Below are 24,646 nucleotides of genomic sequence, written 5' to 3' on the forward strand. Positions count from 1 at the left end.
GTGTTGTTAAAGATTTCTGAATCCTTGTAGGTGCTTATATTTTACATCTGCAGCATTGCAAATTCATTTACAGAGGGTGATTGCTACACCATCTGGACAAACATTTCAGTCCCTGGAAAAAGGGAGAGTATCATGGAATCAATCCATGTAACATACACATCCAGTCAGTTAAAAAGAAATGCCATTTAAATCAATTAAGTCAATTAAAAAGAAATGCCAAGAATGAATATTGTTATGCTTTATAATCATTCTTGTTTTTATTTAAAAAAAAAAAAAAAAAAAGAAAGAAAAAAAAAACATAGGTTTTGAAGACTGGCGAATAATTTTCTCGCTATATCCCTAGATTTCTCTTAAATATTTTTTTGTATCAATCAGGTTTTAACTTTCCAAAACAGTTTGGTTGGCTTTCAATATCTTTCTGTTGAGGTGTGCTGCTCATACACTAACCCCTGCTGCTGAGTTGGGCATGAATTAACTTTCCCTATTGGAGAGTTCTATTTTAGCCTTCAGAAAAGTGATATAGGTGTTCTTCATAATTCAAATATTACATAAATATTTCAGAATGATAGCATGCATTTGAAAAAACAAAACAAAATATTAGGCTCTGATCCCCACTTATAAGTAAAAACTCTTTTGAACTGGCAAAAGGGAAATGCAAAAAATCTTTATGGATATTTTAATGTGCGGTATGGATCTCATTTATTCTGATGATTAACATTATGGGTTTACTTGTATAACTAACATTTTTTAAACATTATTATAATTTCCCAGCACTTCTGTGACATAGAAAGTGACACAGAAAATATTATTTCTAATCACAGAACTAATATCAAGGCACAATGAGACAGCAGACACAAAGAGCTAGTTTGTAGAACAAATTCCCAAATACCTGGCCAGTGCCTTTTAAAGTAGAATAGTATTCCTTTTCCAGCAGTTCCAAAATCATTAGAAAAATCATTAGTCTAGAAACATAAATAGGAATTGGAGTGGTGGCTCATTATAGGAGCAAGAGGCCTACATAGCTCACACCTTACCATCATAAAACCTCTTTATGGAATGAATGGACTCCCCAGGTATGAAAGTAGAAATTGTTAATAGAAGAAGAGGCTGATAAGCGGAGAAATGAATTGCCTGCAAAAGAATCCCAGGGACTGGCTGGCCACAGGACCAAAGAGCTGGTTGCTCGCAGGAAGAGCCCTGACTGATCAGGTGGAGGATTGGTTATTCTTCTGGTTCCACAGAATAGGATAAATAGAGGAAAAAAAAAGTAGGGACAATGCTGCTTCCTGCAATGCATATAGTATTTGGAAAGATGCAGAAGGCATTGGTTTGAGTGCACAGGTGCTTCAGAATTGTATTTGTATATTTGTAGTATGTCTAGCAGGGATGGAGCTGATTTTCTTCAGAACCACCCATATGGTGCTGTGCTTCAGATTTGCAACAAAAACATGCTGATAACACACCAGTGTTTTAGCTGTCACGGAACAGTGCTTGCGTCAAGTCCTTCTTCTCACTCTGCTGCCCCAGAGAATAAACTGGATGTGGGAAATAATCTGGAAGGTGACATAAGTGAGAGAGCTGACCCAAATAGATGAAGGAGATATTCCATCCCATACAATGTCACACACTGCAATAACAGTGGAGGGTGTTTTCCTAAAGTAGCTGTTGCTCAGAGCCTGGCTTGGTATCAGGCTGCGTGTGGTGAGTGATTGTTTTTCCATCACTTACTTTTTTCTCTCCTTAATTATTTTTTTCCATGTATTAAAAGTTATTGAAAAGTATCTTTACCTCGACCCACAAGTTTTTTCTTGCTTTTGCTCTTCTGATCCTCTCCTATCCTGCTGGTGGACAGTGAGTGAGCAAATGGGTGGGCACTTTGCTGCCAGATGGTGTCAACCCACCACCATATTATAAACCCTGCTAAATCATAAGCCTGTAAGAGAAGTTTCTAAATGCTTCTAAATGCAACTGGTGTGCCATTGCTTTTTGAGAAATAATTCCAATATTTCCCAGGAAAAAACAAACAAACAAAAAACAATTCCTTTAAAGTCCTCATACTCATTATGTACAGTGAAAACTTGTACATGGGAAATGACCACGTTTATGGTGCTGGAAATTAAGTACTTTTCAAGACACTGACCTTAAAAAATAAAAATAAAAATAAAAAAAATATTAAAAGGCCTGCTGCATTGAGTAAAGACACTGATTTCCAAGAACAATTCAGAAACATTTTGTAGCTGCTGCCTCTAGAGTCTGAATTTAAGCCTAGACTTAGTTACAGATGTTACTTCATGCACAAAAATAGTTCTATTGTCCTGTGCCACTCTTTGCAGGCTGTTTCATATGGCCTACAAGTTTTTTTCTCTTGTGGCTACAACCTCATAGGGACTATAATTCAGTCCTGTACTATTTCAAATTACATTTTACCTTTCTTTTTTTTCTTTGCAGTCTGTTAATCTCAAGTTTTATCCCTATTTTAAGCCTTCTGACTTTACAATCTGCACAAATAATTCTAATCAATTTCTTAGTAAGTTCAGTAGTGAAATATATACTTTTGATTTTTTTCCAGAACTCTTTTCTGATACTTTTTTTTTTCTTTGGTAATGTCTGAAAAAAAAAAAAAAATAATACTGCTTTTAAAAGACATGTGAAAGTTGTCAGGATTCAAAAGTTTTAATAAAGTTATGTTACCCATCTCTTAATCCCATTGATGTTGATTAAACGACTTCATTCAGGAAAATAACATTTTGCTAACTTCAACAGAGGTTAATAAAGGTTAAGAATATTTCATGGCTTTAGAATGCATGCATTTCATCTTCTGTTTACGAAAGAGATCTAGGATAAAAGAGTTCTTTGATCTGCCACATTTTAGCCCCAAGCTAGTAATCTTTCCAAATAACTTCTTTGCACGTCACTAAGGGTCTTTAAGAAAACAGAATACACTGTGCTTTAAATGGCAGAAGAAAGACCAAAATGTCATGTGGTTTCCTCATATTTAAATACAAAATATGATGATTTTTGATGCCCTTTCACAGATTTGGTACAATTTCCAGAATTCGTTACTTCTGCTTCTCCTTTGTTTTATTTTCCCACAACATGATTGAGTGAAATGCCTAATCTCCTATTCCACAACTACTATGATTTAAAAAAAGCCTTTAGTCCAAGTTTTGTTTGCAAACTTATTAATTGTTCGCAATTAATTTCAGAATTTCTCTTTAACTCCTTTACTAATATATAATGTAGGAATTCAAATGAATAAGGTATATACTCATTGATGAAAAATAACATTGGATTGACACAAGTCAAAATGATTTAAATGAACAATTTTAACTGGGATTTAAATCAGGAAGCAAGAAACTGATTCACATAATAAGAAACTGATTTTCATTCTTTTTATACATTTTTACTTTGTAGTTATAACCTTAAAGAAAGTTGTTCCACTGACACTCACCTGCTGATTTTCAACTAGATAATATTCCAGTTAATAAATATGTTTCCTTCTGCTAGCTGTATGGATATGCTATTTACAGATATAAACAATGACAAAAATCAGCTTAATGTACATTTAATGTACATAATGTACATTTAATGTACAGAAAAAGAAGAACCAAAGAAAACATAGGTCCGCTACTAGATGGGGAGGGTCTCCTCACAGACAATGACATAGGCAAAGCAGAGACGTTTAATGCCTTCTTCGCCTCTGTCTTCAACACTGATGATGGGCTTCGGGACCCAGGGTACCCTGAGCTGGAGGACCATGACAGTGGGAATGACAAACTCCCAACCGACCTTGAACATGTGTGGGAATTGCTGCTCCACCTGGATCCATACAAGTCCATGGGTCCGGACGGGATTCATCCCAGGATGCTTAAAGAGCTGGCTGCTATCATCACGGGACCTCTCTCAATTATTTTTCAATGATCTTGGGAATCTGGAGAGGTCCCATTGGACTGGAAGCTGGCAAATGTGGTGCCAATTTTCAAGAAGGGTAAGAAAGAAGACCCTAGCAGTTACAGGCCTGTCAGTCTCACATCATTGCCTGGTAAAATTATGGAGAGGATGATCCTTGAAGTTATTGAAGTGCACATGGGGGACAATGCAGTCATTGGTCCCAGCCAACATGGGTTCATGAGGGGTAGGTCCTGCCTAACAAATTTGATTTCTTTTTATGATAAGATCACCCATCTAGTCGATCAAGGGAAACCAGCAGATGTGATCTTTTTGGACTTCAGCAAAGCTTTTGACACGGTTTCCCATAGGATCCTACTGGACAAAATGTCCAGCATACAGCTAAACAAAAACATCATGCGATGGGTGAGCAATTGGCTGACGGGCAGGGCTCAAAGGGTTGTGGTAAATGGGGCCACATCTGTCTGGCGGATGGTCACTAGTTGGGTCCCTCAAGGCTCCATTTTAGGGCCAGTCCTCTTCGATGTTTTTATAAATGATTTGGATGTAGGACTAGAAGGTGTTTTGAGCAAATTTGCCAACGACACCAAACTTGGAGGAGTTGTGGACTCGGATGAGGGTGGAAAGGCCTTTCAGAGAGATCTGGACAGATTGGAGAGCTGGGCGATCACCAACCACATGAAGTTTAACAAAAGCAAGTGCTGGGTCCTGCACCTGGGATGGGGCAACCCTGGCTATACGTACTGACTGGGCGATGAGACGCTGGAGAGCAGCCCCGCAGAGAGGGATCTGGGGGTTATGGTTGACAGCAAGTTGAATATGAGCCAGCAGTGTGCCCTGGCAGCCAGGAGGGCCAACCGTATCCTGGGATGCATCAAGCACGGCATTGCTAGTCAGTCAAGGGAAGTGATTGTCCCGCTCTACTCTGCGCTGGGGCGGCCTCACCTCGAGTACTGTGTGCAGTTATGGGCACCACACTACAAAAAGGACATTAAACTGTTGGAGAGTGTCCAGAGGAGGGCGACGAAGATGGTGAAGGGCCTAGAGGGGACGACATATGAGGAGCGGCTGAGGTCACTTGGCCTGTTCCACCTGGAGAAGAGGAGGCTGAGGGGGGACCTCATCACAGTCTACAACTTCCTCGCGAGGGGGAGTGGAGAGGCAGGTGACCTATTCTCTGTTATCACCAGTGACAGGGCCCGTGGGAACGGTGTCAAGCTGAGGCACGGGAAGCTTAGGCTAGACATCAGGAAGAGGTTCTTCACCGAAAGGGTGGTCGCACACTGGAACAGGCTCCCCAGTGAAGTAGTCACTGCACCAAGCCTGTCTGAATTTAAGAAGAGATTCGACTGTGCACTTAGTCACATGGTCTAAACTTTTGGGCAGACCTGTGCGGTGCCAGGAGTTGGACTTGATGAACCTTATGGGTCCCTTCCAACTCGGGATATTCTATGATTCTACGATTTATGAAGAATTTTATATTTTATGTAGATAAATATGACACTTCTTATTGACAAATTAAAATTTACCTGTGGTTTTTCTAAACTATATTTTGTTAAAAAATATTTAAATTTGAATGCACAAAGCAAGAACTTTCTCAATTTTTAAGGTATCACAGACGTATTGATATAAAAAAAATCCATCAATCAAAACATATTTCCAGGAAAAAGGAAACAAATTTATTAAACAAATAAGTCATGCAGGAAATTCAAATGACTATTTCTGGCCACCCTGCTCTTCAACAAGGAACATTCCTCCTTTTTCCAATTTCAATATACTGAATAAAGTAGATATTGCAAATAAGTTACTACAGAAGAAGATTATTATTATTATTTTTAATAAAAAAAGACTATTTACATCTAGAACAAATCTTGGTCCTACATGACTGGCCAGCAACTTCCAAATGTTCAGTGTAGATTTGCTTTACATTTCAACATCAAATACAAATTACTGCAATATTATTCTTAATATAATTTATAGGATTTTAATATGTTGGAAGGACTTCAGTCTTTAATACAGCCTGTAAAGAATCACTTTTTTTTTTTAATGAGTATATTTACTCTTTCCCCAATAAGTTAGAGAATGGAAGAAAAAAAAAAAAAAAAAAAAAAAGCCTTTTATTTACCTATAACTTCCATTTGGTTTTTAAGCTTTAATAGCACTTACTCTCAGCTAAGGCTTGAGGAGAACCTTGGACTTCTGCCAGCATTTGTGAAGACTGAATTGCTGACTTGTTTTTTTCTTTTTCTCCATCTTTGTTTTTCTTCTTCCCAGTTTCTTTCTGTTCTGCTTTTTCTGTTAAGTAAAACAAAGATGAGATTTTTTTAAAATTTTTTTCTGATAAAATTTTTCAGTCTTAAAGTCTAATACTGTGTAAACGTTTTAATAACATTTTAGTTAAAAAAAAAAAAACTATTCAAAACTGAAGAGAAATTGATGTATGATAAAGAGATATGTCATTCAGTTAAAAAAAAAAAAAAAAAGAAAAAAAAGACTTTCTTAAGATTTAAATGTAGACTTATTGAAACTGCAAGGAAGGCTTCAGTTACACCTTCCAGTTAGTGCACAACTCTCACTTCCCCACTATATTGTTTGGAATTCCTGAAGTCCTGGCACTGTGTCAAATATTTTCTTCACATCCCTGATCCCGTGTATCAGTAGTTTCCAAAACAATCTAACATAGACTTGGCCTAAGTTCCCAGCAGCAACATTTGCTGCTACAACATATGGGAGCAAGAGACATTTCAATAAAAGCTTTTATTTTTATTTTTTATTAAAAAAGAAACCTCTTCTATCACTTTTTTTTTTTTTCCTCAGAAATTAAATTGTTCTAGGCAATAATAAATAAATAAATAAATAAAATAATTGAATAATTAAAAGGAAAAAAAAAAAAAAAAACATAACCAGGAAAGAAAATACAAGTTTTAGGAAGGAATATTAGCAAGTTATATGTGATAGAAAACAAAATTTTATTGGAAGCATAGAGCAATATAAAAGAGGATACTGTCAGCATCACTTATAAAATCACATGGAAGAAAAAACATCTTCCAGAGCCAGAACCTTCTCTCCAGCCTTAAAACTTAGATTACAGAAAAATACATTTATAATTAAAAAAAAAAAAAAAAATTAATGGAGCTTCAGAACACAACTTGGAGCCTCAGAGTTGGAAGATTATAGAACTTCATCATAATACTGTGCTTCCCTGATTCTTAGTTGTTTCAGTTACTAACAAATCCTAAAGCTTAGGCAGGATTAAATTTACACCATTTTCTGGGAATAAATTACAGCACCCTGTTGGATGAGTAACAGTGCTGTTTCCAGTGGCTGTACCCTTGTACATGTCCATTCCTAATTCTGAAGTATCTTCTACACTGGTGGGCAAATCATAAGATGATAGAAAGAGTGCCTGTGAGTCCCTGACTAGTCCCTCAGCTAAGTCTCTTCAAACATTTCTATAACACTTTTGACATTAGGATTATTATTTGAGCTTCAAAGTTGAGGAATGCATTTTTATTTTGTTTTCAAAGTCAGTGAAGAAAAAGAAATTTCAGTGTATGATTCTTCACAAGGGGACTGGAGGGGCAGGCTCTGATCTCTGCTCTCTGGGGACAGCGACAGGACCCAAGGGAATGACGTAGAGCTGGGACAGGGGAGGGTCAGGCTGGGTGTTAGGGAAAGGTTCTGCACCCAAAGGTCGGTCAGGCACTGGGACAGGCTGCCCAGGGAATTTGTCACAGCACCAAGCCAGCTGGAGTCAAGAAGTGTTTGGACAATGCTCTCAGACATAGGGTTTGATTTTTGGGTGGTCCTGTGTGGAGCCAGGAGTTGGACTCGATGATCCTTGTGGGTCCCTTCCAACTTGGGATATTCTATGATTTTGTGGTTCTATGATTTGTACCTTCCAATAACATTAAAAGTGTTGTGAAATTGCATCCATGCCTCCAAGTTTAAAACAGCAGCTAAGAAAACTAAGACTCAAATATAAACATTGCAGAATAATATACTGGAACGAATATGTTTCTAAGCCTAGTTTTCTTCATTTAAATGTAAATAAGATTAGCAGTTCTTGAAGAAAATTAATACCTAGTAGCATAAACAGAAACGTTACTGCAAATAAAATTGCAGACAGACATTATACTACGTACTTGTCAGTACACTCTAGAGGTAATCATTCTTGGTAACATCCGTTATGAGTTGTATACTTTCTGGATGGTCAGAACAGTACTGACCCATTTGCCTTTGGGCAATCTAAACTCTCTGACTGTTATCCCTCTGCACGAAACCACTCTTCAGAGGAATGACTAACAGAGCTGAAGAACTCACTGCCAGAAAATGAAGCCTGGTTTTCATGAAAGAAGAGTCTAATACTGCTTCTAACGAGGTCCACAGTTAAATAAAATTTCTTTGATTTTATACCATTGCAAAATACACAGTGAAGCAAGAAACCTGCAGACTTGCATGAGGTATAATAAAGATAGATGAATTTGAAGGCAGAGGTTATGCTAACTTTACTTATGCTTGACCTACAAAGATAACACTACCTACAACTACAGACCTTTGCCAAATTTCTCTGCTTTCTCAGGTTTATCTGGCTGTTTATTCACAGATGAAACTTCATTTTTTAACTCTGACACTTTGGTCTCTTTACATTTTGTATCTGTCCGAGGATTGTCAAGTTCTGAAGTTTCCTCATTTGTCAACTTGAATTCTGGCAAAATCTCTTTCAAAAAGTCCCAGACTTTGTTCAAGTATCCAGGCCTTAAAAAACAAACACACGTACATATCAATGATAATGATATTTGTAACAAGATAAGAATGTGTGATCTTCATTTAGACAACGCTATAATACAACTGACTGTTCAACTCTCAGGAAAAGTGACTGGGTTATTTTAGTAAATAAAACACACTTGCTTGACTTTGTAGATAAAAGCTGTGGCAGGAAAATTTGTCGACCACTTTGCAACTACCCTGTATAATTAATTGATTCTAGCTCTGTACATTAAAAATCTCTTCTTGAAAGTAGTTTCAAACAGGATTTCCGTAGCTGTTTCAACACCAGGAGTTCTATGCCTCTGCCCCTGATTCCACCAGCTACAACAGAGTTTTCATAGGACTTGACAGTTGCTGCTGTGCTGTTTCTTCACAGAAAGTCAGTGATTCCTGAAATAATCTAAAACTGAATGAATCATTCAGGGCCATGAATAAGTTTAATGCAAGCCAATTGCATGAAACATTCTTTTTACAATAAAATTATTAATTGTACAACAAGCTAAAGTCATCTTTATACCTCTATTGCAAAGATTCTGTGGCACTCACATTTCTTAGTGCAAGCAAGTTAAATTTTGCAATAACTGCCAGATTTGTTGATACTGTTTTTTGTTGCTGCTATTCTAAAAATGAACTACATAAAGAAACAAAATTAACGTTGCTGAGATTTCTAAGTACATGGGCTACAGACACACTACTTTAAGACCCAAATATATCAAAAACTTAAGTTGCAAGCATAACTTGGGACATAAAATTATGATTGTGGAAATAAGAGCTAAAATAAAGCATGAATTAACTTATTTAATATTGAAATGCTTTTATAAATAAACAATTAAACCTGAATAAATTATATATAAACCAAGTTTGTATCTATTTATTCATTAGTGTGTTCATCAAAAGGCAAAAAAGTGCCATTAAATATATATATATATATTTAGAATGTGTACCTCAGTCATTCCATTCAACAAAAATAATGTCAAGCAGAAAAAAAATATATATATATAATTTTTAAACAATGGAATGGACTTTCATAGGAAACAAGAAAAAATATTATAGGTTGGAATTTTATTTGGAGGAATAAAAGCATAACAACTGTTCCAATTTAAAATGTGAAAACACCTCACCAGCTGAAGTTGATTACTTCCAAATTCATGTAATATATTTTCTATAGTACATTCTAATGTAATAATACTAATCATACTAATATACATACAGTTATTAGTATTACTGCCAGACATTTTATATCTGTATTCTAGAACAAAACAGACTTCTCTAACCCTGATTTCACCACAGGGTTCAATATTAATTCAAAATAAATTAATTTGAAGAACAATCATCAGCAGCTTAACACGATAAATAGCTTTACAATCAACTGCATGACCTACAAATAAAAACACAAAAAAAATTGCTTTTCTTGAAGGCAAGTTCTAGAATTAAAACCTTACATTCCGCAAAACTGATGCTGAAGGACTTGTATGGCTCAGCTTTATTTTACATAATGTTTTATAGAAGTAAATATTTAACATTATGCAAAACGTTTAATAGACGAACTTACTGGAGAGGAATAACTTCTGGTATCCATCCAGTCAGTGCATGTAGAACTGTAAATTCCTCCAGCTCTCTTTTTCCATTTTCATGTATACTGTAAGACAAAAACAACCATTACACAGAAATATCATATAACCAGCTCACCGAATTCTGTAGTCTATATTGCTTTCTGTAGAAGCAGTACAAGGCCCAAACAGAAAATAAGACTGCTGAAAAACAAGTTTTTAATGGCAATTTTAGTTTTTCAATCCATAGCTGACTACTAGCCTAAAAATTCAAGTTTGCTGCCGTGCCTTTGCATCATGCCATTCATATTAGCATTCCCACTTGTACAAAAGCAATTTCAGTATGGTTAGCAAGCATACTATGTATACTTGTATGCAGTAGAGTCTCTTTTTGCAAGGTTGGAGATGTGGGTTTGAAATCCCACCAGACCCATGAGGGATTTGAATCTAGAACTTCCCTTTCTGAAGAGCTGCTCCGAATCCCAGATTATTATTAACAGTTGGCTGTATTTCCAGTGTACCACAGTCAACTCTATCAAATAGATATAGTTTCCTACTCTCTGGAAAGAATTCTGTAAGAAGATCCTGAGAGGACCAAGGCTAAAAGTGCAAGCACCTGGTCATTCTTGTGCTCTGGAGAAATGTTAGATTTCAACCACTCTCCTGCAAACAGAGTTTACAGGCAGCTATAGGCAACTCCCTGGTCAATGTGGAAATACTTTAGATCACTCTTTTGACAGAAGTGACTGTTGATATAACCAGAACAGGAAGGCTTGACTATCCAGCTCAGTATTTGAATTCGTTTCTGAAGTTTAATCATTTAAACACCTGGTGGTCATTGCTCTTTTCATAGGAACCTGTGGCCCTAATTGCCAACTGGTTGTACCATGGGCCAATTTCCAGGTCACTTTTTTGCAAGTGGATCACCACACAGCTCACAACAGTGGCACTAAAGGCAAAAGTGTCAGAAGTAACTTATAATACTCTATTTTCCATACTGCATTTTAAAAGCTTTATTTCTTTTAGGTCAAGCATCTATAAATAATATGTTGCTTTTCTAATAAATGCTGCAAAACATTCTGCAAGCTTTATATATATATATATAACTGTATCATATATTCATATCTATAATGTTTACTTTTGTTACCATTTAAAATAAAAGCTCTTATGCGTCTCACATTTGAATTTGTACATTTTGTCATTTGAAAGAATGTGTAACATTAATGTATTAAAAATATACCTAATCAAAAGAAATACCTAGCAAAGAACAGAAAATAACCTGGTACACACAGTAAGTAATTGAACTCCTATAACACTTAGGGGTCTGATAAATCTTAAACATAAGGTATAATACACAAGACCTGGCCCTCTAAACATACTCTTCATAAAAATGCACAAAAATAAAGACTGTAATTTATACAGTACTTCATGATGAAAAACATCACTCCACTGCTTTCCCTCTTTATTCTAGTCAAAAGTATTAATAATTGTAAGGATCATATTGAATTAAAAAGAGTATAATTTTAAGAATTTTAAATTACCCTGAAGTACTTCTAAACACCTTTATTTTTCCAAAGCATAATTTCCTCTCTTATAACAATGACTTCGAGTGCCTCTTTCCTCTTCTACATTCTGTTTCCACTGTGTCTATTCCCTTTTAAAGGTGAGCTGGAGCAGAAAGCCCATCAGAATGCATTGCGGCTCCTCTTCAACTGGGGGAATGAGATTTTCTTTCCTGTTTTTGAAAACAGGATCCCCTTTTGCCTGTCCCGGAGGGGGGCAAATATTCTGTCTCTGCAGTCCTTTATCTCTTTCACTTTGAATTTATGTGACAGTCCCAATAGGACAACCATCAAGGACACTAAAGATTACCATCTTCAGTCCTCTTGGATCAGACTCCATTATATTCTGTTCTCTTCCAATTTGTAAAGGCATTTTCTAGCAACTTATTTTAATTCTAAAGTTAACTACTAGCTGGATGTATCAAAAACATATTTTGTTTCTACTGTATTTCTTATAAATATGCAATATATTAATCGTCCATACCATCTGAAGCACTACTTTGTTAAAATGTCTTGGATATTGCCATTTGGCAGAAAACCACATGTGAAGCCTTTGGGAATAATGGCAAAGAAATAAAGCAGACAGGGAGGTAACTTCCCCCCCCCCCCCCCCCCCCCCCCCCCAAAAAAAAAACAGTTTTAGGTGCATGAATACACAGACACATTTAAAAAGGAAAAATTCTGCCTTCCTTATCCACAGAGGCCCTTGTTTTACTGATTTACTGTGTCAGCATTCATAAAAGTATATATTTCTCATTATAAAACTTTTAGCAAAATACATTTTCCACATATACTAAAACATTTCTTATTTCAAATTCCACATGACTTCACAAAATAAACTGAAAGTGAGCTAACTAAACATACCTAGTATTTGCCAGCTTAATGATAGCTTTGGACAGCAACATTGGCCAAAGTTCAATTTGACAGGTTGTAGCTGGTAGTAACAAATTATCTTCTTCATTGAAAGGCATAGTATCATCGACAGTGATCTTTCTCCAGCACCCCTATGGTGGAAGGGGGGAAAAAAAAAAAAAGGAATAAAAAAAAAAAAAGGGATTTTGTGGGCTGGAAATGGAACACGTATGTAAGAGTACTTTGTATGTTTTCCCAAGAATCCAATTCTACTGCACTTTGATTTACATTACAGATAGCTTTAAAACAAGTATTCATATAATATCTAAGAAGCACTGAAACAGTAGTCATATCATTTTATTCTTTTTTCTTTTCAGAGATTAATCTAATTGCAGCTATTCTACTTAACCTGCAAAAATAATTGTCTTATCAAGTGACGACTGTGTTTTATTAGGTTCTATGCTGTACAAAAATCACATACACTGTACAATGAATTTTCATTAACATGCATCAACAATTTGTCAACACAATTTTGTTTGTATGTCTTTTCAATAATTATAAATACTTCTCCTAACCATTAAAATTTGCCACGCTAGCTGCACAAAATTTTAGATTGCTGGAGGTAAATACTCACCATCCAATAAAGTTTCACTATGTATTTGCCATAGCTATTGTATAGAGGTATGTGTCCCTTAGTAGCTTTACATAAGGCATAAATATGTTCCCACGGTTTCCAAAATACCATGGATGTTCCATTAGTTAAGTCCTTTCCATTATATATCCTCCAGACTGCACAAATTTCACTTATAATCCATCTCATCATCTGAAAACAAACAGAACTATGTAAAAAAAATTTTTTACTTACATCTTCTAAGAAAATAAAATCAAGTTATATTACAATGATGAAAGAATAAAATAGCTCCTGTTTTAAAGGAAGGAGTGACATAAAAGCTATGGTTCATGCAAAAGAAAAGGAAAAAAAAATCCCCAGCACAATTTTTCTTAAAATCATATCTATCTACAATAACACAAAACTTGCTGAAAATAGGTAAAAACACAATAGAAATTATGCTGTTCATCATTTACCAAAGAAAAATGGGTACATGTGATTTCAAATTATAACAAATTTTTAACATGTGAAATACAAGTTTTAACTAATAATGCTTCAGAGTGTGTCCTTTTCTAACATACAGATTATAGATATATGCTACAGTTTTAAAAGTATTACCAGGCTTTCTTACAGTGGTTTATATCAACAAGAATAAGCATAACTTTTTACTACAACAAACTGGAACTAAAATAAAATGGTGGTTCTGTGGACAGCAAAGATTAAAAAGAGATGAAAAGAAGAAATAAATAAAGTAACAGACATTTGCGCATTTCTACCTACCTCGCTACAAAATAAATGTTCATTTCCTAAAAAAAGATCACATGAGTTTTCATTTTGACCACCACAGGAATCTAGGAGAAAGTATATTAGTTAAAAGTCCATAGATAAATTAACAGGAAAAAAAATGAAATGAAGAGTAGTATTTAATGGTAGTGACCTACAAAAACTAGATGTTTTGCAAGCATTTGTTAGATATTTGCAAACTCAAGGTTGTCAGTTTACAAATCTTTTACCTGACTTGGTATTTCTTAAAAGTGTCAAAATACAGATGTTCAGAATTCAAAGGAATCATTATTCTTACCAGAAGATTTTAAAAATACCAAATGAAATAAATACATAACTATATAAATTGAGATTTCCTCAATTTTTTCATAGTATTAACAGTTCTGCACTTAAATAGTGATCATAACATTGTTTCATATATTGTGATTTCCCTGGCCCTCCACCAGGGTTCAAAGGATCTTTTAGAAGTATGGTTTGCTTGTTTTCGTAATGTCTTACTGAATGCTAAAAGTTTGTCCAACTTTGATACTGCAATGGGCAATACAGTACCATCAAAGAGTAGAAAACAAATTTGCCTAAGATTACTTTTCTTTATAGGTGCAGGCTCGAATTAATTAGATTAAAGTTCCAAAAGGATTTTCCCTCCAGCCAGGCTGGCAGGTGTCTGGCATCTTTCTTTTCTGATTCCATTACAGCATGCATTTGGCCTAGGAACAACTCACTCAATTTCCTGTGCTGCTTTATCTATTACTCTTTGTGCCTGTGACACACAATAGTTTAGCAATTTGAGAATGGAAATATTTTAGGCTAACAAAATTCATTCGTTCATTAGAGCAACACAAGGATGAATCTTAACTCCCTGTGACATGCAATAGCCTAGACTACATAATTTATTATCCTTTTCTGGTCTTATATTCTATGATAAAGGAACTCCATAAGAAAAATTTGCATTCATGTTTAACAGAATGATTTCAAATATATTATCAAGGAGAAAGTGCAACATAATTATTTTCAAGTCAATGTTATCAAAAGTCATTACAAATAATTTGCAAATATATTTTAAACATACAAAATGCAATATATTTTTGAAATATGCTTAAGTTCTATAAAAGAACAACATGAAGGACCATCTATGCTCCCAGCTCTTCAGTTGCAAAGACTCGCTACAAGAGGTTAGAAAGATAATTCACAGACCCAAGTTATCAACTTAATGATTTACTTTGCAAACAGACTTTATTGATCTTTATTTACTTTCTCTTTTCTCTACTGTCAAGACATTATAAAGAAAATGGTTAATGAAAAATTTTATACTTCATACATTTTGTATACTTAACACTAAATAACTAAATAAATTGTCTTCATTTATTAATCACAAGATATTTATGGTGTGTTTCCAAGTATGACATTATTGTGTGCAATTAAGGCAGGAAATTAAAATATATCAGGTTTCCATAGTCATCACTCATTATGTGGTCACAGTTATCTTTAGGATAATTTACCTAAAAGCAGTGTGCAAGAAGAACTTCAATTTAAATTAAAGAGCGAGGGTTAGAACAAGATGGCTAAACCAATTCAACAATTTGCTGTTGTTAAAAGGAGTTGTCCTATGTTTTCCCTTCTTTTTCCTTGTTTAGAGCTGGACTTTGACCCCCAATTAGTTGTTTCAGTCCGTTAAACCAACAGACAACAATACATTTCTTTCTGCCCCCACTCCTCCCCTTTTGTGTGTGTGTTGGGGGAGGGGCATAATGACTGAGTATTCTGCTTCTTCTATAGCAAGCTGACTGGCTTATCTGAACTGGATGAACATTAGACAGAGGACCACTTTACCAAAACTTAGTTGTTTTTTTCTCCTAATAGTAACACATGTTTTCAAGAGTTCAACTCAAAATATAATTACAGATATTTTTTAAGCAACGATATTCATGTCTGAATTCAGTCTTGGTAACACCAGTAGAAATATAAGCATCAGTCAGTATGAACACTGACTTTATTAACCTTTAGACATTAGGAGGAAATTCTTCACTGTAATGGTAGTGAGGCACTGGAACAGGTTGCCCAGAGAAGCTGTGGATGCCCCATCTCTGGAGGTGTTCAAGGCCACGTTGGATGGGGCCTTGGCCAACCTGATCTAGTGGGCAGCATCCCTGCCTATGGCAGGGGGTTTGGAGTTAGATGACCTTTAAGGTCCCTTCCAACCCAAGCCATTCTATGATTCTATGATTAACTACATTACATAGTTTTGATGACTGTCACTTGCGTACAGAGTCCATTTTCTTTTCATAAGCAGTTTAGAAGTAATAGGATTGTAATTTATCAAACTAAATATCTCTGTGCCTCTCATCACTTAGTGGTGGTTACAGCTTGATTCTTTCCTTAACACAATAAATAGCCTCGTTTACTCTATTTCTAGTTACTTATAGATTAGGCAGTAACATATATCATCTTAATAGCTTTTCATCACTTGAGGTTAGCATTAATATCAAATAACTTACAATATTCCTAGTAATCATAACTACTTGATCCAAAATATGTTGTACTAAAACAACAAGCACCGAAGTTTTAATCAGGTCTTAAAGAAAGTAATTGCTTTCTTCACGGTGCTCTAAAGATAGTCTAAAAGCTATTTTTAATACAGATACATGTTTCCATGGCTTTCTGGGCTGCCAGCTCTCCTGCCCTCATCTTTCAGATCCCTCTACTCTGTTTATGTATGCTGGCAGCATTTCTCATCTAATCTTTTGGTCTTGTCAATTACTCCCCTGACTTCTCCTCCCATTCCTCCATTAAAAATGAATCTTGGAGCTGCTTAGTGTTTAGCTAATAAGAAATAAAACTGACAAGCTGACAAAAGGAAAACTGACAAGACTAAAAAAAAAGTTTTAAAGGTGGTCACAGTGCTTAAAAACTTCAGCATTTAATCTAAAGAAAAAAAATGTTTAAAACTTAAGATTAGCAACAGCACTGAAGAACATTCCAACCTTTAAAATGGTAGGCTGCTTATTTACTTTGCAATTCATTTTAAAAAGAAAGTGAAGAAGAGCTTTGCACAATTTTAAAATGTTATGTTTACCTTCCAGACAAGTACTGTCAAAGATGTGGACATGTTCTGAATGCATACTGGAGAAATGCAATATTTAAGGTAGGAGAGTGAGAAAAAGTACTGAATTTCTGGTAAAGCTAGTCCATAGTTTCAGGATAGATATTTACTTCATATGTCTGCTCAAGATGCCTTAGCTGGAACAAAGGGAACTTGATTTGCCATAACACTGATTTTTAAAAGTGAGAAAACAGGAACACGAAGAAAAACAGGAAGACATCTCTCTCACCAGGTGTCTTCTAAATGAACATGGAGGGAAAAAAAGCAGAGCAGAGTTGGAAGGGTACGCTACCGTGATGTCTTGCACCAGGAGGTGCTGGTGCACTCAGACTCCGTAAAGTTTCATTTAACCTTCTATTTATTAGAGTTAACACTATAAAGGAAGTGATTAAGATGATCTTTAAGGTCCCTCCCAACCCAAGCTGTTCTATGATTCTATGTAGAGAAGGTGTGCAGCAGCAAACAGGCCTCTTCTCCACGCACAGCACATTGTGCAGACTCCCCTGTAGAATGGGTTACTCCATTTTGGTGTTATTGACCTGTTATAGCATTTTAGCTATTATAGGACTTTCTTACAAGCTCTGTTCATCACTTCTATAGTTAAACAGAAAGGATATCCACATTAGAACTTCTTGCTGCCCTTTTAGATAAAGGCAAGAACATGCAGGTGGCCGATATCAAGTGGGAGATGCCCGCCAACTCCTCTGTTTCAATGTGCTGGCTGAGCTTATCCTACAGTCATGCTGTGCCTGCAACACAGTGCAGCAGAGGCCAGGGCCCACGCAGGTTAACCACTGTACATATCACCATCTCCTGGGTGCACAATGGTTCACTCTGGTCTTGCTTGTTTCTTACCTTATTTGTTAAAAACTCTTGTGGCCGTTTCCATGAATGCACTTTTAAGGATGCTGGCAATTCTATTTTTCCTTCAGGATCATCAAAGACATGCTATGTAAAATATGCATAAACAGAAAAGGAACACTTTTTAAAACTAATTATACTGTTGTATCTTTCACAATATTTAAAATAATTCATTGTTCACATGATAATTCACTTAAGGGTAAGAATAACATAAAAAGGTACTAATAGTTTTTATAACTCTGAACTAAAACAGTGTGAAGTCCAAACTGAGAATTCAGCAAAAAAAAGCTGATTATATTGTTCAGGAACAGCTATGTGGTCTGCACTGTCTAACCAGGTCTATATGAAATGTTTCCCCTCTTTCCCACCATTGAGAAAAATTTCCCCAAAACCTTTATAAGGTTTTAATTCAGACACCTTTCTACCAAGTTATTTCTAAGTACTTTTCTAACTCACTATTTCTCAAGTTTTTTGTTTGTTTTTTTTTTTTAAATTGAGGACTGAAATTAAATCCCTAAAGCAATATTTACACACCAACAAAGCAGACTCCAAGCATTTAAAACTGCCATAGAAATCAAAGAGAGAGAGAATTATACAACATCAAGAATTAGCCCGTTAAAGGGAGGGCTTCATATACTTTTCAAATTTCCGTTTCCAAAGTGATACTTCTCTGTGTAAACAGAAGGCATCAGGATATACAATACCTGTTTACGTAATAGCACAGTGTAGGATGAGGCTCTGATACTGCTTGTATTGACTGAAAAACTAATTATTTACGTGGTTAGTGCATTCTATTTGTGTCTGGATTTTTAAATAAGTTTTAGGCATATTATCCTTTTCTGTGTGTTTCATAACCCATACTATGTACTATTGATCTTCTACAGACCAACTGAAAAAGAGTTTCTGGGGTGGAAAAAACTATGATGTTTTAAGTATTTACTGATTAAAGGAAGGTGAAAGAAAATATATCTCAAAACCATAAAAAAAACAAGCAATATAAACCCAAACCAAAGTCCCCCAAACAATATTTTCCCATATTTTTTCTTGCTTGCTTCATTGTGTAAGTTCCTTCAACATACCAATCTGCAACAAACTATTTAAAGTACACAAAGGAAGCAAAATCAGTTTGAAGAATTAAAAATCCAGATGAGACTCAAACATGGTTCCAAAGTTGGAAAGACTGAGGATTTTTTTTTTTTTCTGCATATGGTAAGTGCTTTACTTTATACAATATAACTGTATCACCTCAAACTGTTCTCTGCACTCTGGAACTGCAGACAGTATTTCACATGTCCACAAACTGAGGCATGCGGAAGAAAAGAGATCAACTTGCATTTTTTCCCCATAAAAACATTGCAAAGATGGATGCATCAAGCTTTTTTGCCCCCAGAAACTGCAAAGAGATTGCTCCAGCCTATTAGGACAGTTTGGCTTCTTCCCAAATCCCCAGTTTTAATTATGTTATGAAATAGATCTGGGGGTTTGGGGCTTTTTAAACCATTAATGTGCTAATAGCGCATATTTATGTTAACAGATGCAACAATGAAACAATGCACAATGTATTTAGTTTATGCATTTAATTCGGTAGGGAACTATTTAAATTTAATGAAAATATATAGTTGGAAATTTATATACTTATCAATGACAATTATTTTGAATTATTGAGAAATTAAAGAGGTACAAAAGCCAACATGGTACAAAAAAACGCATTTGTGTCACACTTACTGAAATAGGACTTTTTCCAGATTTTTCTTTCTCTTTTCCAACTTTTCCAGCATCCCATTTTTCTGCATTGATGTCAGCTTCATTCCATTCTGGCCAAATAGGAAATCTTGAATTACCTACTTGATATGTAGATGTCCTGGGAAACAACCAGAGAAATGAATAAAAATGAACAGTATATAATGCAAACACAGTAGAAAGACTTTTATCAAATAAGATATTCATTTTTTAATATAATGTAATAAAACTAGTGTTAGTAATTACAATACTTTTTGTCACTAAGATAAGCAAAATGGCTTTATTGGGTATAAACCGACACAAATATTTTATATGAGGAATTCTGCAGAAGTAAATGGGACAGCTGAAGCACAAAAACAGAATCCTAGGGCACAGTTTCCTCCCTCTTCCTTTTCTGCTGCTTCAAGCCATATCATTCTCCTTCCTTTCCAATACAAGTCTTAGACTTCATAGCCCAATTCAACTCATCTAACAGAAGCCTTTCAACTTTTTAAGTGATTTCGTTTTTGTTTTGCAGTCTTACTCACTTTAACCAACCCAAAGGAGTTTGCTATGGATAAAAGAGATATGGCGGAATGTATTTGGGGAATAGGATTCCCACCTCTAGCACACTCACTACACTCTTTCTTGGATTCACAGCTCTGGCAAAAAAGTCTGCTGAGACTGCAGTGATTTTCACCAGGACTAATACACGAAGGGTACATAGCTACCAGCTAACACTTGTAGTATCTGTGCACATTGTTTTTCCAGTGCATATGAAGGGCTGAAAACGGAACTAGTTAGATTGATTCCCCTTAACTATGGGAATAGAAATGTTGTTTTTGCAGTGTTACATTGTTTAGAAGGAAGGAATGTGGTATTGAGATATGCTTACAGTGATAAGAAAGCCCAGCAGGTGACCTCGTAAATGCAGACAACCAGACTCCTTAGAGCAACCAGGTAAAATCACTATGTTAAGTCAAGCCAGATAAGGGGAGAAAACATACCACCTCAAAAACAGGCCGGCAACTGAAGGCCAGGCATTGTCTGTGAAGGGTCAGATAGATTGTGAACCTGGATACCCACTCCAGTGGGGAAACAGGGGAGGGTCCTGTCATCAAAAAGTATATAAACTGTGTTTTGGAACTAGTAGGTGCGCTCTCCTGCTTGTGGGGCGCCCGCCATTGCACTCGCGAATAAATTACTACTTCACTGAGATCCTCGCCTGAGCCTAAGTTATTGGCTACGGAGTGTTTCTCACATACCTAACTAGAAAGCAGATAAAGTAAGCACAGGTCACATCTAAATTATATTCTCCAACAGCCACAGGGAACAAACTGCACGTTGTCCACTCAAAGAACAAAGGAAGAAGCTGCAGGGACCTGAGAAGCAACATGACACTGAAAACAGAACAAAAGGAAAACACAACACTAAAGGGTTTAAATAAAACTTACTGCAGAAAAGCACATCTACTTCAACTATTTGGATAAAAAGAACTTAGGTCAAAATCTCTCTTTGCTACTTAGCAGTATCCTACAGCAGAAATGCAATATTATAATGAGACTTTTGTACAACTGGAGCCTTAAAAATACACTTGCATGACACTTCCATTTCATTATGTACATCAGCTATAAAAAGCTAAAGATATTGCAATTTTCTCTTCTCTTTTCTTATACCAAACACTTCTTTTTTTTCCTTTCCTTTCCTTTCCGTTCCGGTCCGTTCCGTTGAGAAACAGAAGAATTCTGTTTCTCTTCTGTTAAGGAAGAATTTTTTGTTTATTTGATTGTTTGATTGTTTTGTAATCTGGTAATGTACCATTCTTCCTATTTCATACATTCCTCAAATATTTTCCATTTCTACATTGGTGCATAAAATTAGAAAAAAATACTCTCTTTACCAACCTCCCCCTGCAAAAGTTATGTCACATATAATCTTGCTTGGCATTAGATAAAAATGCATCAGCTCTCACTGTCTCCATGACTGTACTTTGGAAGTTCAGAAACAAACAAACAAAAACAGACATTCCACCATATCAATGACTTCTTCAGGGTTTTTGGTTAGTTATTTGCATATGGATATATTGAGGGTTTTTTTTTTGTTGTTGTTGTTGTTCTTTCAGAGGTTGCTGTCATTTCTTAAGAGAAAGTTAGCAAAGGTGACACTTTTTGCATCTAAAGCTTGTTTAGGTTTTATTTGCTCTAAGGTTTCATTGGTTTATACCTATTAAACCTTCTTCCTAGATTTCCAGGTCTGTTAAGATCTGCTTTGCATTGTCATCCTAAGAAAGAAATACAGATGTCTTGATGGACATAGTACATAGTATTGGGATCTCTAGCTGGGGATTGAGATGCAAAATTGAACCTAAGTTTTGATTGGCTTAATTACTACTCAGCAGCCATACTACAGTTACTGTCTACGCATCTGCTAACTTCAGTTGTGCATTGATGTGTGTGTGTGCTTAAAGCATGTTTTGGAGAACTAAAAGACTGATCATTTGCATCTGAACAGCAACTGTTAAACTGTTAAACAAACCAGCCATTGTAACTGTAGTATGATGCATTTAAGTGATATGGTAGATGGTCACCAACATTACTGATAGCATGTCCTAAAGATTAAAAAATAAACCACAGATTAGATCATAACAATACTCCAATAGAAGACCAAATCAATTTGATTCTCATCATTTTCATTTTTTCTCTTAGAGACTGTTGCTAGCCTAGAGTTAAAGCTGCAAATCTTTTAACTTTCATTAAATACTGTCTACTATTTTCATGAAATGTTAATAACCGTCATACTCTAGAGCATAGTTTCAATCAGATCCCAGAAAATACGCTGTTAACCATATACCTGATATCACCTTGACCTCACTTCTTGGGATGGCCAATAATTAATATAAATGATTCAGTAACAGGACATGATATTTAGGTAACTAATACTTGGTAGGACAGTGAATGAGGCTCAGAGCTGAAACTTTTACCCTTTTGTCTCTTATCGCTCTTCTGGATGCTCTGAACTCCTCGATATGTACAGAAGTAAGAACAATGTGAAGGAAGAGATGGAGATGAGGAATCTCACACCTCATATTCCCAGTTGGGAACTAATGTTAAGACACAAAGAGATGAGAATTTTGGACTCTTTCCAGGAAAAGGTAAAGAAAAAAGAGTCCCTTCCCTTGAATTGCTTGAGCAGCTGGAAAGAACAATTTCTGGCCTCGGTAAAAAAAATAATTAGGAAAAAGGGCAGAGAACAAAAAGATGGTTCAAATTCTCCTCCAAAAGTACCCTGGGAGGAAAGCTACTGAACTTTTTTCCTAATCTCTTCAAAACCCAAACGAAAAAGAATAAATAAATAATAATAATAATAAAACTCTGAAAACTTTAATTATGGTAGTAAGTGGTTTTAAAGTCTAATCACTGAAATGGTTTTTCAAACCATTTTTTCATTTAGCATCCGAACACCTCTGAAACTCACGGTGGAAACTATGGCAACACCCAAGTTCACAAGGATCTGGAGAGCATATGAGAACATTTAACCAAGTATCAGTAACGCCACTGCAAAATGATTTGCTCTTTTTAATCATACATAGTGCCATTCTTCAGAAGAGGAATGAATAGAATTAGTCATGATCAGATGATCTAATAAGCACCAAGGGAAATACAGTTATTACTATTAATACAGTAAGCAGTAATTCCAAAATAAAACCAAATATGCACGTGTTATTTATGGTAACTTTATTCTTACATCAGACAAGGGATGCAAGACTTAAAGGACTTTGTAGAAAAAATTACACTAGCCTGAAAGTTCAGAGCTCTCATGGAGGGGGGAGAGAATCAAGGCATGGACACAGTTCAGGTACAAGGAGCAGAATAAATAATTGTTAGGCATCTAAGTTGTAATGACAGTTGCTTGCAAAACCTATGACAACAGGTTTTCTATCACTTCATTTTTGTCTGCTGAGGTAAGCCTCGTCTAGGATTTTTTCCTCAAAAAGCACAGTGTTCTGTGTGAAGCTAGATCAAACTGTAGAAGATTAAAGTGATACTAAAAAGAAAAGACGAAGACCAAATGATTATATTTTATAGGCATGTCATTTTTAAAGGAGTTTTTAATGTGTGTCACTACTTTGAAGTGTAATATGCTCATTTCTAAATGTAGCCAACATCCTTGTAGGTGTCAGATGAACAAGTAGACTTAAGTAACTTGCCAAGAATGAGACTATTTCAAATACTTCTGCAGATTTGCCAAGAGAGTGTTCATGAAGCCTCACATTCAACCTTGTGAGAGAGAAGTCCGGATTTTTTCTTATTTTCATTTGCCTGCATGTTAATGGGAGGTGAGATGGTAATTCTTGGTTTGCTTTCCAGGCTATAGAGGGGGGAAAAAATGCTATGTGCCAAGTCTCTTGCCCCAGTTGTACAGGTGTTTCCTTGAGATTTTTTCAAAAAAGCATGGTGCAAAGGTAGAAAGTATTAGTGTAGAAGCATTATGTTTTTTAAAACTTATTTTTGAGTTTGCTGTCCTTATTTTCAGCCTAATTCCATTTGTTGCCCTATAAATATTGTCCAAATTTTGGTCTTTAACATTTTAAAATATCAGCTGAATTTCTTACAAAGTCTGGATCAGTTCTTATCAACAAAATTTAGACTTTTGGTATTTTGATCAATTTATGTCAACTATACTTTTTTTTCTATATACAAATTTTAACAGAAAAAAAAAAAGTCAGAAATTGAATATAAAAATCACAATAGCCACAGTACAAGACTTGTGCCATATGCTAGAGAAAAAAAGATGAAGATACATTCATAAAAATGATGACAAATGCAGTGAGAAGGCAACTGAATATTTCATACAGATCATGATGAAATCTTAGCAAAGCTAAAACTAAGTAAAGTTTCACATATTTCTGATGAAGAATTTATGTGCCATT

At 35.5% G+C, this 24,646-nt stretch overlaps 1 protein-coding gene across 1 annotated transcript in view; it reads right to left on the reverse strand.

Moving 5' to 3' along the window:
• The window catches only part of ADGB (androglobin), a 120,216-nt gene that overhangs the window by 84,821 nt on the left and 10,749 nt on the right, over positions 1–24,646 (reverse strand). Inside the window, 9 exon segments of the mRNA XM_040553086.1 lie at positions 6,076–6,204; positions 8,465–8,667; positions 10,232–10,318; positions 12,656–12,795; positions 13,278–13,466; positions 14,034–14,089; positions 14,092–14,104; positions 17,992–18,084; positions 19,723–19,858. Of these exon segments, the coding sequence (XP_040409020.1) occupies positions 6,076–6,204; positions 8,465–8,667; positions 10,232–10,318; positions 12,656–12,795; positions 13,278–13,466; positions 14,034–14,089; positions 14,092–14,104; positions 17,992–18,084; positions 19,723–19,858 (1,046 nt within the window).

This window comes from Cygnus olor, chromosome 3 (assembly GCF_009769625.2).
Source record: "Cygnus olor isolate bCygOlo1 chromosome 3, bCygOlo1.pri.v2, whole genome shotgun sequence".
Taxonomy (NCBI): Eukaryota; Metazoa; Chordata; class Aves; order Anseriformes; family Anatidae; genus Cygnus; species Cygnus olor.